At 40.9% G+C, this 16316-nt stretch overlaps 2 protein-coding genes across 2 annotated transcripts in view; one reads left to right on the top strand and one right to left on the bottom strand.

Annotated features, from left to right (window-relative positions):
* The window catches only part of fhip1aa (FHF complex subunit HOOK interacting protein 1Aa), a 200920-nt gene that overhangs the window by 29275 nt on the left and 155329 nt on the right, over window positions 1–16316 (bottom strand). The window lies entirely within an intron of this gene.
* On the top strand, window positions 928–16154 carry sh3d19 (SH3 domain containing 19). The gene is made up of 21 exons (XM_085161783.1): window positions 928–1006; window positions 6774–6816; window positions 8531–8571; window positions 8795–8831; window positions 9085–9190; window positions 9561–9711; window positions 9795–10832; window positions 11409–11522; window positions 11700–11806; window positions 11946–11986; window positions 12076–12286; window positions 12376–12444; window positions 12541–12678; window positions 12798–12849; window positions 13864–13994; window positions 14082–14146; window positions 14233–14456; window positions 15003–15055; window positions 15190–15376; window positions 15681–15784; window positions 15868–16154. Exons 1-21 carry the CDS (start codon window positions 943–945, stop codon window positions 15976–15978), a joined length of 3087 nt encoding a protein of 1028 aa, XP_085017909.1. The 5' UTR covers window positions 928–942; the 3' UTR covers window positions 15979–16154.

Here is a 16316-nt window from a genome sequence, read left to right as displayed (position 1 = left end):
GGCCATGACAGTGAGAGACGTTTTTGGTTTTTTTAGTTTATGGTTATAAAGATGAGCAAGCCTGTAGCGGCATCTGGTGGCAAGACAGATGAATTACATCTCCCCCAGAGTAGCCTTTCAAAGGAAACGTGTCAACGACTGTCAAGAGTTATTAAAGCAGCAGGTCGTAGGTGTAGTTCTGACTTACTGGAGGTTCGTATGAATATTAAAGCTATGTAAATTAATACAGGTTTGTTAATGGAGAAGATTAATGATAAATGTGAAAAGGATCGGGATACATGTGACTGTCGACACACCCGGAACTTACAGCTTACATAAATCTTATTGGTTGACGATGACATTTTCTAAATAAAGATTTATACAAATTTGAAACGAAAAAATAAAAATCTGTCTCAGCAATACAAAATATCCGAAGAGGAGGGATCCATCAACAAGAACCTTGGATGAAGTTGCTGTGGTGGTATCTATTTTATCATCTGAAGTTTTGTTTGTTTGTTTTTTCAGGGTTTTTTCTTGTTTTTCCCTCTTTTTTTCTTTTTCTAATTGATCACATTGTTGACTTGTTGACCCATAAATGTGACACATAGCTATCATTAGTGATATGTGTAAGTCAGAATATAGGCTAAAGATTACTGTTGACGGCTTGGTATTTATGAATATAAACGTAGATATTAGACATAAAATAAAAATGTTTAAAAAAAAAAAAAAAAGCTGCATACAAACATCGACAGTAACGACTCCTACCGGGGGTCCGGTCACTGGATGTCGTCACCTCTGTCTGTCCACAGCGGGGCAGGACTCGGTGAAACTTCTAGTGGACAGGAAAACAGCCGACTACGTCGTCGTGTTATGCTCACAGATGACTGAGGAGCCAGCTGCTCACAAGATCTAACTTTTTTTTTTCCTTTTTTTAATCTGTTTTTTAAATTTCCACATCCCAATATGGCAGAATCCAGGCGCGAGGAGGAGGAGGAGAACGAAGGGGAGCGCACAAGCCAGGCATCGGGTATGGTGGTGTATCAGGCTTTGATTTACCTGCAGAGCGCGTACTTTAGGAAAAAGCTGAATCTTGGTTCAAGTGTGAACACTTGCAATATTGACGAAATCATTTGTGTAGAAACGCAATGTGAACAGCAAATAATGTGAAAAATCTTCATTGTTAAGCAGGGGACGATGCTCCATTCATAAAACCTGTTGCTTAAAGCTCACAATTCAGGAGTCAGCGTTTTATTCTAATTTAAACACAGAAACTGAGAGGGAGGAATGATCCCTAGAAATCCTAGAAATGTATAAAAGGTGTGCAAACCTCTCATGGACCTGCAGGATCTTGCCATCTGGCAGGATTGAGAGACCAGTGTTAGGGTTAATTTGGGCAAATGCAGAAGGATTTTTAATAACTATGTTTTGATGTTGCTTCAGAAATCTGAACACAGTATAAAGCAGTTACAGGCTGTTGTGATGCTCTGATTTTCTGTGTGGAAGCAAACCAGTACTTTATTTAATAACGCTCTAACTGAAGTGCCATTTACATCAGTTTCTCAGTTTCTTATAATCACACAGCGCTGTGGATTTTAATCATCCAGTTTGTGATTATAGAAAATTCCCACCCGCTTCTGTACTCATAATTTGCTGCTCTTGCTTTTAGCCCCGGCTTGCCCACAACAGTTAAGTACCAAGATAGTTTTACCCCAAATAATCTTTGTTTTTCCTAGCAAGCAACCCCACCCCATGTCAAACCCAGCAGTGTCAGACCCCAACACACCCTCTCATACCACAACCTGACTCCACCAGCTGTTTGCATGGAAATTCCTGTCAGTGTCTGAACAGGCAGGCTGCTGTGTGATGAACACGTTGTGGTATGTAATTGATAGAACTTGTGATAATAACAGAAAATCATCTGACCCACTTCAGATACTACTTCGGGCAGTTTGCACCATGAATCACTCATTTGCATCGACACTATCTAATCTTCCCGGACACTGCTGCTGACATTGTGTTATTCACTCGTGACATCGTCATTTGGCAGCTTTAAGCCGTCTTGTTTTTAGAGTGAGGGCAAATCTGTTTTCAACAGTTAGCAGCAGCACTTCCTGGATTTTGACCTGAGTCACACTTTAGAATCTTTTCCCTCCCAAAGGTGCTTCAGCATGTTCTTGATGACCTGTACAGGATAGGGAGCAAATTTGCTTATCGAATTGACTGCTCTCTTAACTCATACGGAGTTCATGCTGGTGAAGCGTGACACTTGAAGGCAGATTGTTCTCCATTTGGTGCTCGTTTCACCAGCTGCTCTGTGACTGCTGCCACTTGTGCTGAGTAACGTCAGCATGTGCTCGAGGGAGAGTATGGCTGTGAAGGGGAAACCTTTCCTGCTGACTTTAGCTGCTTTCTGATGTCAGTGAATCTCTAATGGTAAATAATTCTCTTAAAGAGAGCCACTATTGTTACATACAGGTGCAACACATGTTTCAGTTTCTTTATTTGGGATGATCCTGTTGCTTCATTGGTCAGTGTGTTGGTTATTCTACCACTTTGGCCCTTATTAATATACCTTGACAGCCATCTGATGCATGTGTGGTCAATCCCTTTTTCCAGGGTGCCACACGAGAAATAGGGACTGCTTTAGAATAAACTGAACCCAATTCTGCGTAAAATAAATGTTATCTCTTTATAAGCTTAATTGCTGTTGCCCTCCTCACCTACCACAATGAGGTAGTTCTTGGCCTGAAGTCACCTTCATGATGTTTAAGTATGATACAAGATTGCCTGAAGCTTATTCAAACTGGTGTGCCTTCACCAGCTGATATAATCTGTCGTTTCTGGCATTTGCTGCTGGTTATAGTGGGATCAAAAATCAGTGTTCACTTTGCAAAACCTCCACAGGACTCTGGAAAAATCACATTTATGCCTTGTTGATTCCCTATATCACTGCAGTTCTACTAGAGGGATGAAACCTAATTCATTCATTCCCTTATTTGAAGTTTTGAACATGATAGCGGAGAGCTCTGTCTGTCTCAAACTTCCCACAGCCATTCTGTTGGACTGAGATCTGGTGACTCATGTGATTCACGTTGTTTTCAGACAATCAATCCATCTCTGTGCGACGGGGAGGCATGATCAGTCAAGAGTTTCTGTTAATTTGTCACACCTCTGTGTGTGTGAGGTATTCATGCCTAACGTCTCACACACAGGTGAGCTTAACCAAGACAAAACCGCAGTGCTGTTATTGGTGCAGAGGCCGATTATGACTAATAGGGAGGTTTTTGACATCCATTAAAGCAGAAGTACATTCAGTACATTTAGAAGTGCATTCAGCTTTAGAGTTTATACTTTAAACCATGTGAAATGTATCAGCCTGCATCACTTTCTTTTTCACACCAACAGACAGAGAAATGGATTCACTTTGGTAGTTTTCAGATATTTCAAACTCACTTTCTCTTTCAAAGAACTTGAAAACATGTACTGTTTGCATTCCTATAAGCCTGAATCTGTGAACACAAACAGCTGGCTTACATGGTTACTTAAAGTGTAACCAGATACTTTGTTTCTATCCTCTAAGATAGAAACAAAGCCCAACGATTTGTATTTAAAAAAATTAAATGAAAAAACACATCTCAAACCTGCAAACTCAGAAAATATCTGAATCTTTTCGTTTTGACTGTCATGTCTATTTTATTTATAGCCTATAAGAGATTTAAACAACAGAAGCTGACTGTGCTCTAGAGAAAAGGCACATTTACATTCAAGTCTCCAGAAAAGGCCAGTTTTAAAATATCTAAAGAAATTTTCATATCAGTATTGGCAATACTGGCCCTGCATTGACTTGACTTCTATATTGCACTGGAAATATAACAGTTAACTGTTTAAGCCTGAAATAAATGCTGACCTCGTGACAGAGTAAATGTAAATTCAAAGCTGCTGAAGTTCATTATTTAACGGCTGTAGACCCGCGTCAGCTACAGTATGGATGACAGAGAGTCGCGTGAACATTTCTGGGGCTTCACAAGTAAAAGATTAATATGGTGCGGTGTTACACTGAAAACCTCCACTTCCTGATTGACCACATTCCACTTCATCAGATTGGCCGAGTAAACACTGAGACATTATCGGCCGTCCCTCTTTTTTGCTGTTGCCTGTGGGTGTGCGACTGCTTGCTTCAGCTTCGTTGGCACGTTCAGAGGGACGCTCAGTGGACCAGGAGGGAAAATATTGATTGGAAATAACCTTTTTGATGCTGAACGCTTGATGTCTTTTCCTTTAATTCCTCTCAGGTAAGGCTGTCAGCACATGGTGTCATCACTTCTAGTGATACAGATGACCAGGCAGGTGTGCATTTGTGTCACTTATGTGACTTCTGTTATGAAGTGTTGACATTTTATTAAGTGTAAAAGTGTCAAAGCTCCTGAGAATTCATCATGTAGCCACTTAAAAATGTCTGTGTCATCAAGTGAAAGTACAGAAGCTGTGTTCTCACATGCTGTGTAAATTGAGGAAGCAGCACTACAGCTTAAGCAGATAACAAGTAACAGGTGTGACAGGTGCGTGTCATGAACAACTAGGTCAGGGCGTCAGGTTTGAGGCATTAAAAACAATGCCTCCTCTGTCTCTGCCTGCTTGCCTTCATTAAACTTCAAGGACAAATGACTTTAGTTTAAATGACTGAATTTACTCTTTAGCTTGTGCTGATAAATGCTGGAAATCTGCTTTAGGTTTGTAAAAACCTAGAGATCAGGTCAAGGACCGCATTAGTCCAGGAAATAACTATACGTATGTTTATGGTGTTTCCTGAAGGAAACCAGTTCATTTAAGCCAAACTGGTTCATCAACATGTTTCTGTCCACCCTGCTGGTATGGTTTCAGTTCTTGTATTTCTAGTTCACACAGCACTGTCTGGAAGCAGTGGGAGAGTCTGGGGTTTGTGTCTTATAAAACAATGGCTCAGACTTTTGGCGTGGACCGTGATGTCATATTTAATTGCCTTTTTAAAAACTGCTATCTTCACCTGCTGCTTCTTTTGTGCATTTTTATCCTCATTCTGATCCTCAGTAAGTTGCTTTACCAGTAGGACCAGCTCATGTTTTAGAAAGATCATTCTATCTCAAATAAACCTGCACCTACGGCTCAACCGTCTCTGATTCGCTTACAGATTTTATGGTTTGGACATTTAATCGTTGCTGTGAAATTTTATCTATCAAATACTTTTTTTTCCAAACTTCAATGTTTACATATGGATGACTCAAAGGCTTTTTTTTTCTTTTCTTTTTTGTGTCCTGTTTGGATCTTTAGCCATCAGAATTAAGGTCTTAAGGCCAAAAAAGATGCCAAGCGGATTTATTTTACCAAGTGGATCATCATGGCCTTGCCATATTGGTCCATTTGATTGACCTTTATTATAATTATGAATTTATTTTATTTTCGGTTGCTACAAACGGGACAGACATGACTGGAGGATGGGAACGGGAGAAAGAATGAAGGAAAGAGAGGGAGAGAAAGTAAACCAGAGGGGAGAAGAGACGGTGAGAAAGGGGGGAAGAAAGAAAGAAAGAAAAAAAAGAAACTCAAAGGCTATTAAAGATGAGATTTTCTCTGGCCTTCCTTGCCATCAGAGTCAATAAGGATCTGTAACTTGGGAGAGCAACGTCTAAAAATGTCCAATTATTGACTAGTTAAAATTTGAAGAAAAATAATCAAGCAGCCCTGTGACGTCTTGTATTTGAACTCACACTAAAAGTTTGGGTTGGTTTTTTTGTTTGTTTGTTTTCAAACTGATATTGTAAAAGATTTCTGAATGAATATAGTTGTATTTTGCAATAATACAAAATAAAATGTGCAGAATACTTTTCAATGTCAAATATTTGGTCACAAAAACAAAACAAAACAAAAGTGTTCATTCAAACTTCAAGTTGGATTGAGCAAGTATAACAAGTTGCACCACAAAAACAAAAATATCAGTAGATAGTTTCCAGATGGTACTCTAATTATAAATTAGAAACTAGTTTTGTTGATTATATGCATATTTTTTTCATTTTCAAGACCTATCTGATAAATAACATTTTTATCAGTTGTGACTAAGAATTGAATTTAAAGTATTCTACAGGTTTAATTGCATCATTGTAAAATTCAACTTTGTACCATTCAGAAATTATCACTGGTTTCTTTTGATATGTGAAGCTTTTTTCTAAGTGAGCGCTCAAATGTGACTTTACACAACCGCTTGATTTATTTGGGTTTTTTGATGACATTTTTTGATGTATCTGTACTAAATTTTAGATCCTGATTCATTTTGATGATAAGAAAGGCCAGTGAAATTCTCAGGCTTTTATAATAATAATAAATAAATAAATTTTTATTTATATAGCACCTTTCAAGACAGAATCTTATCTTATCTTTAATAATGTTTGAAATATTCATGTCCAAACACTGACTCATGCTGGTAGTGAGCCAATGGACCATTTTTCAAAAATATCTCTTGAAAAACAAATCTGACGTATAAGGTTGAAATTTCATAACAATCATTATAACAATTTTTTTTCAGAAAGATTTAAGTTAATTGGACATGATCGATCAGAAGGTCATGTCAACATAGCGTGTTTCTGGATTCAGTGAAAGCAGCCATTGCTTCTGGTTACTTGACCTGTAGTATCTCAGTCACTGCACTAAAAATGATCAATCATGATACATTAACTTTTCTCATACATCTTCATTGCATTAATGTTCACAAGTATGTTGTCTTTGTTGCTCTTATCTCTCTTTCTCTCTGTTTTCCTTTGCAGATGGTGCTGAAAGAACCAAGAACCAAGAACATTCGCATTCCAGGTATTTGATTTCATGCCGAGCTGAAGTTTTGTATGTTCGATCCAGCAGCAGCTGTTCAGTTTCACCAAACTTCAGCTGTAGCTGGAAGCAGGGCTCTGTCCCCTTTAACAGCCAGATCTGCTGATGGTGAGGTTGTGAATGGACCAAACAATGCGGTGATCTATCCTCGCTGACAGACAGAAGGTCAACACAATGATGAGTAGACACCGTGCTGCTTTTTTCACTTGGTGTTTACACATGTTAAGAAGACAAATGTGTGTAGCGCTGAAAATCTGTCATGTTACTTAAAGCTTTCATACATCGTGGATTTGTTTGTGACCTATTAAGTCCACATGGTTCCAACTCAAGCAGTCAATTAAATTAACCGCCCAGCACAAGGAAAGGAAGATTGTTGGGCTTTTGTCAAATAGTTTAGATCCAGGACTCGGGTCTTAACGAGCAGGAAAAAATCCCTGTCACGTTAGTTCAACCTCTATAGTTTTCAACCAGCACAAAGAGTGCTGCGATCAAAAGGAAAGAATGTTTGAAAGTGAAACAAACGGAAGATGTCAATACATTCGCCTCCTGTATTTTGTAAAAGAGTTACAAAAGAGGAAATTGTCCTGTTTATTGGGATTCCTGGTTTTGTAAGCCCGACGATTTCAAACAGATTAATGAACGGTGTTTGTTGGGATACTACTCTTGTCCTATAAAGCAGAAACCTATCATTCTTTGCCTTTATTTGTGTGTGGTTATAAAAGTGGATGCATTTTTTAAGCATATAAAGTTTCATAAATGTGGTCGGTGTTTTTAAAAGCTTCAACCCGTGCTGAACATTTGGATTCAGACAGCTTTTACCCCTCAGACATAAAATACTGATGGAGTAAGACACCAGCAGGATATCGTAAGTGGACAATTTTAAATCCCAGTGACTTTGATCACAATGTCAAAGTCAGAGGTCAAGTTTTCTGAAAATCTTGTGAATGCGATAACTCAAGAAGGAAGTCACCTTGGATTTTCATCTACTAAAAATCTCCGACAAGTTTGAATCCCAGTGGCCTTAACCTCAAGGTCAGAGGTCAAGTATTCCGAATACCTTTTGAATCTAATAACTCAAGGCGACATGGTGTGTAGTGTCTATTGGAGGCTGAGAAGTAGCACTTGCATCCAGCAGTGTTTTTTTTCTACTGTTGGATCTCTATGATGTCATTTAATGCTGCTGTCTGAGGCAAATAAGTCCGTATTTAAGCAGAATTGCTGCCCACCTGCTGCTTAAACTGACCGTTTGAGAGAGGTAGCCAATCAGAAGTAAGGAAATGAAATGACTCGTTTCAGACAGCCTAGTCTAAGAAATGTGAATTGCATAATTAACTCTGGACTCTAAGAAATTTCTAAGAACTTATTTCAATGTATTTTTCTGCTTATATAAAATATTTGTCTTTTTACCTGATGTAAACCACCTTACTCTTCCCTTAACCCTAATAATCCAATATAGTCTGCCATTTTTCACTTATATTTTTATCATTTATATCTATAAAATATTTAAGCAATTCATCTCTGCCTTATTGTCAATCTATTTTTGGATCATCAACAATAAGGAGGAGCTGCATGGAGTTACACTGCAAGGCTTGTTAAAATGAAGAGTGACAAGATTTCTGTTTAACGATGGTGTCACCGCAAAAGTATGAACCTGCTGTTGATGATAAACAAGACTCTTGTTCTGCTCTCTTTTCAGTCCAGGACCTCTCTCCTCAATACGAGCTGCTATCAAACGAAGTAAGTTTACCTAAACCGGCCTTCTGAGAAACGTTTAGAGCCTTTTACGGTGTGTTTCTTCACATGTTTTTCATGTGGAAGTGTAATGAGTCTTCTTTCTAATCTTTGGTTTCAGCAGGATTTTTTTTTAAGAGACAAATATATCTGTAGTATGATTAACTTGAACAGACATCTTAGTGCAATGGGGACAAAGTTCATGTTACTTTTTTCTTTCTTCCTTTAGCGAGAACAAACTCTCAGAGCAACAACAGAGACAGGAGGTACTGTAAAATGTTCCCATCCTCCTACATCCTCCTACTCTTTACATCTCACCTGTATTGTTTGCTTCTTAAAAGCTTAAAGAAACCAAATATCTGATTTGTGCCATGTGGTTCAGAGAACTGTGCTTTTGCTAACAAATCTAAAAAGTAATCATCAGTAAATAAATTGCATTAAAGATAAATGACAAGTGGGTGTGTAGATGTGTTTTTGTTGGGGGGGGTCCTCATGGTGCTATGGTGGTTTGTCTTCCAGGCGACCACAGATCACCTTTGTAGCAGCAGAGCCTCTGACAAGTAACACCTGGTTCACAGGATCCTCAGTGGTTTCCCCTCCTCCTCAGCCAGGCCCTGTGTCCCAGGTAGGTTTGACCTGAGCCATAGTGTCTCAGTGTTACCTATTAATAATCACTGATCACTGTCAATCCTAGTAACAAGTATTTTAAAATGATCAAAGTGTGTCATAGCCAAGGGTGTGTGCTGTGAAAAAAAAACAAAAAAACTCAGGCACGCAGACTCAAATGCTTTGATTGAAAGGTTCAAATGTTGGGTCCAAACATGCCTGGATCAACCTTTGAAAGCATGCCTAATGAAAAGAGTCATAATAACAATAGTAGAAAGTTCAATAATTCTATTATTCTAGATACACGACACAGAAATGTCATAGTAACTGATGTGGGATGTGGGAAAATCTCTCTTTTAATGACTCCACTCCCACCATCCAATGACCAGGTGATCAAAGAGAAGACTGAGGAGGAACACACTGTAAAGCCCACTGCAGCCCCCCGCCGGAGCAGCTGTACAGCCACAAGCGCCACACAGACCGACCCTGCCATCACACAGCGTGGTGACACTCCACCGTTAGCGGAGAAAAGACCTGCTGGTGAGGCATAAAAGGATCATTACTGTCCGCTGAGCATTCATAGCAGGTTTGACTCTAAACACCGTGGTTCTTCATGTTTCCAGGTACAAAGCCACAAAAGCCACCCAGGCCCTCGCTGCCGAAACAAGCAGACAGAAAAGCAGCAGAGAAGGTTTCGACAAATACTGCAGTGCTCACGAACGCTGAGGACCAAAGTGATCCTGACTCTGATGGAAAGCAACTTCGACAGCAAGACTCCACGCACACGTGCGTCCGATCTGTAACTGTCCACTGGAACATTCCCGTAAACCATCCTTCTGTTGCCCCTGAACTTGGTGACGCCACTCTTTCACCTTCAAACTCCAATCGCAGCCAACGTCCCGTTCCACGCCCTCGCACGAAATCCCTTAAGCAAGCAACCGAAAAGGAGGCTAAAGTTCAGACTTTGGTTGAAATCGGTGAAAGTTTTGAGGATATTCAATCTGATAACCAGGAGTTCCACTCAAATAAGTATTTAAAGGACTTGTTGGAGGTTTTGGGTGCAGATAACGAGTGCGAGCAGGGCGGTGGCATCACTGATCAAGCTGACGAATCCTCGCAAAGTGAAAATGCTCCTGACGAGATGAGCGGCAGCAACAATCAACGTAGCATCCGGGCCAAGATCCAGGCCTTTGAGAGCCAGGCTACCGGCGAGGACGGAAATGGGAATGAATCTAGCAAACCACAGCTTCCTGCCAGGAAGCCATCCATTAGACCTCCGGTTGCTGCTAAACCTTTTGTAGCTCTCAAACCTCCGTTTACCCCGAGTATAGACGATGACAGTCAAAACATATCGGGGGCAAACATCTTTAAAAACCCTACGACAGCCCCCAGACCTCAGCCTCCTGAGAAACCCGCAGGTCGATCAATAAGGGAGGAGCTGGAGGCTTTACACAGCAAGGGGGCCATGTCACAAATATCACGCCCTCCGCTGACCAGAATCAGTCCGGCGTATGAGGAAGAATCTTCACCTTTTCCACCTGAATATTCACCTTTTCCACCTACACCTCCGGTGAAGGAACCACTCAAACCCAATCTGAATATAAACAACCACAACTCGGCCTTCGTGGTCAGAGAGAATGAGTATGTGGAGACTCCAATAAGTAAGTGCAAATAAAATGCACTGCTCCAAAAGCATGTGTTTACGTTTTTCATCTCCAGTTTCTCTGTTAATCAACCTACTGTTTTGTTTTGGGTTTTTCAATCTGCTTTCATATAGAAATCCTTTATTTGACTTTATTAATGTAAGAAGAAATCCTATAAATTGTGGTTAAGAAGGTTATCTTGCCTGCAAAGATCTGACTGGTGTTTAAGTGACAACCATAAGAAGCTGAGAAAAGAGAGCAGAATCTTTGATTGGTGTCACTGGCAGATATTTGACATTTAAAGAAACCTAATGAATGGTTTTTTGGTTACATCGTGGTCAGAGATGCTGCACAAAACTATGTAGTGACTGGAGGAATGGCTAAGGAATGCGAATGCACAGTTTCCCCCCAGCCTTATTTCCTACAATGCCAAATCCTCCCTTTAAGTAAACCTTAAGCTCTTCTCTTCTCGATTGCAAATAACAACAACGTTCTGCTTGACTTTTATGAGATTATTGTACACCGGAGGTCCTGAGTTAGGTTGGTGCAACACAAACGCAAAGCTGTACACTTATGAGGTGTCTCATTGCTCAGATCCGATGCCATTTAAACCACCGCGTAACTCTAACATCAATGGAGGCTCCGTCACCGTGCCAAGCCTGCCGAAACGACCAACCACCATCAGGGTCCCCAGCAAAACCAGTTTAGGTAGGTTCAGTAAGCCTTAAGCGATTGACTGATGTTTTATTTATGTCAAAACACTGATGTGTTTATCTGACATGTATGCAGCATGTGGTAACTGGGCACTGAAGTCTTACCTACCTTCACTTTATTTATCCTGTACACATGAAGCACAGCTGCTCATTAATCCTTTTTTAATGTCAGATTCCTCCTGGGATGATCCTCCTCCTCTTCCAATTCAGAACCCCGTGGGCTCACTAAACAACTCAATGAACCACAAAAAAAGCCTGCAGTCCAGCTTGTCCCTCCAGGTATGATTTGGATCACAAGAAAGGCTCAAACCTCATTAAAGTGCATCTTCTGATGAAACTCTTGCCTCCTAAACCCGCTGCCTGCTGTTGAGCTTCAGCTAGTTGTGCTTCACATCTTTTGCCCTGATTCTTTTTCCAGGAGCCTTTCAGTGCTATGCCAATGCCATCTCTGCCACCTCGGTAAGTGCAGGGGGGAAAACAATCAAATATCAAACTGTAGGACACTTTGAGTATGTCCCGCTCAAGTTGTGCACAATTTTGCACTTCAGGAAGCCAAGTGTGAACAAAAGCCTCCCACCTCGCCCACCTGCTGCCAAAATAGCCCCGGGAAGGCCTCCCCAAAGCTTCAAAGCCACAGGTCGCTCTCAGTCGCTGTCATGGGACGCTTCACCTAAACTCCAGCCAGAGAAGCCCCAGAGGAAAGAACTCGTCTTACCCCCAAGGCCCAACCCAGGCCACCGCCTCTACAACAAATACACTGTGAGAAACTGCACGCATTAAAACTCCAGGCTTGTTTCTACAACGGCTTAGTGAGGGCTTGATAATATTTTTTTTCTTTCTCCTACTAGTTGCAGCTTCCCCATGGGATTGCAAGCTTTGACTACAAAGGGAGTAGTTCGAGAGAGCTGTCATTCCAGGTGACCAAACTAGTTTTACCAGCACATACGTGGCCTGCAGCTCATCATTGTTAAGCACATCATTAAGTCCTTTGTGTACTGTTGGCCTTTCGATAGAAAAACGAAGTGCTGCTGCTGCTCAGAGAAATTAATCACAATGAATTGGAGTGCCAAGTTGGACAAACTAGAGGAAAAGTCCACAAGTCCTGCATGAAGATTATAACTCCCCTTTCCTCGGATGAATCTTCACCACAGGTGACTCAGCCTTTTATTATGAGTCAGTGTATGTTTTTTGCCACCTGATCTGTTGATGCTGTTGTTACCATTCTGTCTTGATGTGTTACACTTTAAAGTCTTTGTTCCTTTTTGTGCAGGATTCTGACCAAACTGGGCTAAAGGTGCAGGTCGTACATGACTTCGATCCAGGTGAAGCATCGGTTTCTTGAATAACTGTTTAATAGAATATGTTTGACATTTCAGGCTTTTCTTTGTCTGGATTTGTTGTGGCATTTTAATTAGAGGACAAATACAATTATAGGTTTCCAGTCAAGAGGGGAGGGAGGTTAGTATAGTCACTATACTAACCTCCCTCCCCTCCCCAGAGATTACACTATACTATAGTGTAATCTCTGTAGACAGGGGGCTAACCCAAGGGCCTCCCACTAAATTTAGAAATCCATATGCATATGCTTTTTTTTTCTTTTAATCTTTGGAGACAACTCTTTCTGGTGAAGTCAGGAGGTGATGGTTTATATGGCACAAGATAATGGGGGCCTAACTAGTAAGAATTAGCGTTAACTTTGACCAAGACTAGCTTGTTTTCCAGAAAAGAAATGCAATAGAAAGGAGGTTAGTCCAAAATTGACAAACACGCCTAGATCTATCTCTAATGCTCCCTAAATAACAAATAATTTCTTATTTCTGCTGGCCTCTTTGTGTCCATGCTACAGTGAACACTCTAAACAGCAACCTCTCCTGCTGATAAAATGCATATTGTCTGAAAAGACCCACTTTATTGGGTACACCTTGCTAGTACCAGTTTGGCCTGTATTAATTATTCATGGCATAGATTCAACATGGTGCCGGAAACATTCCTGAGAGACGGCTGCAGATTTGCACATCCACGATGCAGAATTCCTGCTATACCACATATCACAGGTGGAGGTCATTTGAGTACAGTGAACTAATTCACATTCAAGAAACCATCAAATATCTTTGATGTCACTAAGGGGCCCAAAGTGTGCCAATGTGCCATGCTTTAAACTTAAGCACGACCATGTCTATATGCTTAAATTCACTGGGTTACCACCATGTGATCAGCTGATCAGCCATCAGCATTAACAAACAGTTGAACAGGTGTACCTAATGAAGTGGCCTGTAGGTGTAGAAGTATTTGATTGTTTGCACTGAATGATTGATTGTGAAGTGTTTGGTCCTCAGAGGGCCCCGGAGAGCTGAGTCTGAGAGCGGGAGATATTGTGACCATGGTGGAGAAGGTGGACAGCGAGTGGTACAGAGGCACCTGTAGGGGATCTACTGGTTTCTTTCCCATCAATCATGTCAAAGTCCTGGTAGGTTTCAGTGCATCCTTCACCTATTTAGTGAAAATCAAAAAGCAAGGCAAATGCTTTTAACTTTTTTGTTTTCTTTTTGATTAGTTGGATTCACCAAAACCCCTCCCAGAAAGGAAACCAAAGCCGCCACCAACACCCGCAAAAGTCAGGTACTGTCTTTGCAGCGTAAAATGTTTGGATCAGCCTTTACAAACTAGCATGATGGGCTAACTGGATGTTTAATATACCCTTAAAGTGGTCCCAGGTGTATGGCGAGGTTCGACTTTGAAGGGGAGCACAGTGATGAGCTATCGTTCTCTGAGGGTGATGTGATCCAGCTGAAGGAGTATATGGGACAGGACTGGGCACGGGGACAGATCGGCGGCCACACTGGCATCTTTCCCCTTAACTTTGTAGACGTCATTGAAGATCTGCCTCCACCCCCGAGTCAGAAACCCAGTAAGAAGGTCGCACTGCCCGGTAAGATTTTCTGAAGACACTCAGACGTTCACTATGTGCTGACTTTTAAACTGTACATACATACATTTATCTGTGTGAATATCCACACTACAACAAGCAGACGTTTTGTATCTTTCACTGAAGAGCCTTTATGAGCGTCTTTACTTTATGCTGGCTGGTACATACTCTCTGTGGCATGTCAAGAATTTGCACTTGTGTTTGACTTTAATTAAATAATTGTTTACAAAAGCCCAGCCATAGGCAGGAGTTTAGAATTACAGATCAGAGGTTACGAGTAGTGCATTGTTGTCCTACAAATACTCTTTAAATACTATAAATTGAGGAAAAAAGTTGAAATTGGCCTTCAAAAAGTTAAAGCATTCACATGAATATTGCAAACTCCTGCTCAGTAAAAGAAATAATACAAAAATCCTGACACCAGTCTCCTCAATGGCAGCAATATTGAATTATTAATAGCACACCAATACATTATTGAGGACTGTCACAAAATGTGGCCACAGAATTTTCTGTTTGTTCCTTGATTTAATTTTGTTCATATTTACACAGGGATGGCTGCCGCTTCTCCCAGCATACACCCTGAGGGTGCCAAACCTGCTCAGGTAACCAACACAAGCCGATAATAAATCCAGACAATGTTGGTCATGCAATTTGACCCTGTGTTTTCAGCAAAATATATAACAGTTTTCCGCAGGTGCACTGAACATTTGTGTATTTTGCTCCTCGTTTTTTGTAGGCGTCTCACTCTGACGTGGAGTGGGTGGTGGCTCTGTATGATTATGCAGGGAGGACGGAGGAAGAGCTGTCCTTTCAACAGGGCGACTGTATCCTCGTCACCAAGCACATCGATGCTGAGTGGAGCTGTGGCAGGCTCAATGGCAGGGAGGGCCTCTTCCCCAGGAATTACGTGGAAAGCACCACAGGTGGGATGATGTCATTAACATTTGAGCTGAAGAGTTTCGTTTTGAAACACCCGTGTCTTTATACTGTGCGTTTTTGGTAGAGAAAATCAAGTGTGAGAAGATGGACAAAGACCTCCCTTTTTATGTCATGCTTCTCTGTAGCATGACAGTGAGAAGCAAAGTTCGCCCCCAAAGCTTCACAATTTATCACATACATGCACTAAATACACTGTTCTAAAAGTTCAAGAAACACAAGAGTATAGGATTGTGTTCAATGAGATCTGATATGATTTGCAAGTGTTCCTTCAAATCTTGCCCTTTACAGGCCAGCAGCCGTTTAATAACCAGGAGAATGGAGCTGCTGGAGGCGGGAGAGCCAGGGCTCTGTACAGCTTCACATCAACCTGTGATGAGGAGCTCTCCCTGCGGGTAGTGATGCGATTCAGTCTTACATGAGTAAACAAAATAAATTCCTCATTACATGTAAAACCACATTTCCTCTTCTTTTACAGGTTGGGGATATTCTAACCAATCTCGAGTCCATAGATGATGAATGGTTTTTAGGGGACCTGAGGGGCAAACGGGCCTTGGTTCCTAAAAACTACGTGCAAGTACTGGATTAAAGCCACACAGACTGTTGGTGCAAAGCACAGCTAGATGACCTGAGGCTCCAGTGACTTGTTTACAGCAGAAGCGTGAACTGACTTTAAGTTGAATGCAGTATTTTATCTACAAGTAATCCAACATTAAGTCCACTTGAAAAATGTTTACAGAATCAATAAAAATATTACAGATGGTGGACGATGTTTGTTTTTTGTTAAGCATTTTAGATTTGACCAGATGTACACTAGCACCATCTAGTGGTTTTATTTTCTTCCCATTACAAATGAATTTCACTTTCAAAAATGTTCTTTACTGAGATTAAATTAAATCAGTTTTGGGGGGAATATTACTGCTATAA

Source organism: Neolamprologus multifasciatus, chromosome 6, assembly GCF_963576455.1.
Source record: "Neolamprologus multifasciatus chromosome 6, fNeoMul1.2, whole genome shotgun sequence".
NCBI classification, from domain to species: Eukaryota; Metazoa; Chordata; class Actinopteri; order Cichliformes; family Cichlidae; genus Neolamprologus; species Neolamprologus multifasciatus.
The sequence above is the reverse complement of the archived record's forward strand: the minus strand, read 5'-3'. Positions and strand labels throughout refer to the sequence as shown.

Excerpts from the sequence above, each read along its gene's own strand:
- sh3d19 (XM_085161783.1), top strand. The coding sequence starts at position 943 with ATGGCAGAATCCAGGCGCGAGGAGGAGGAGGAGAACGAAGGGGAGCGC. Across the intron at positions 6,817-8,530 it reads CAAGAACATTCGCATTCCAG|TCCAGGACCTCTCTCCTCAA; the intron begins GTATTTGATTTC and ends CTCTCTTTTCAG. Across the intron at positions 12,679-12,797 it reads CGGATGAATCTTCACCACAG|GATTCTGACCAAACTGGGCT; the intron begins GTGACTCAGCCT and ends CTTTTTGTGCAG.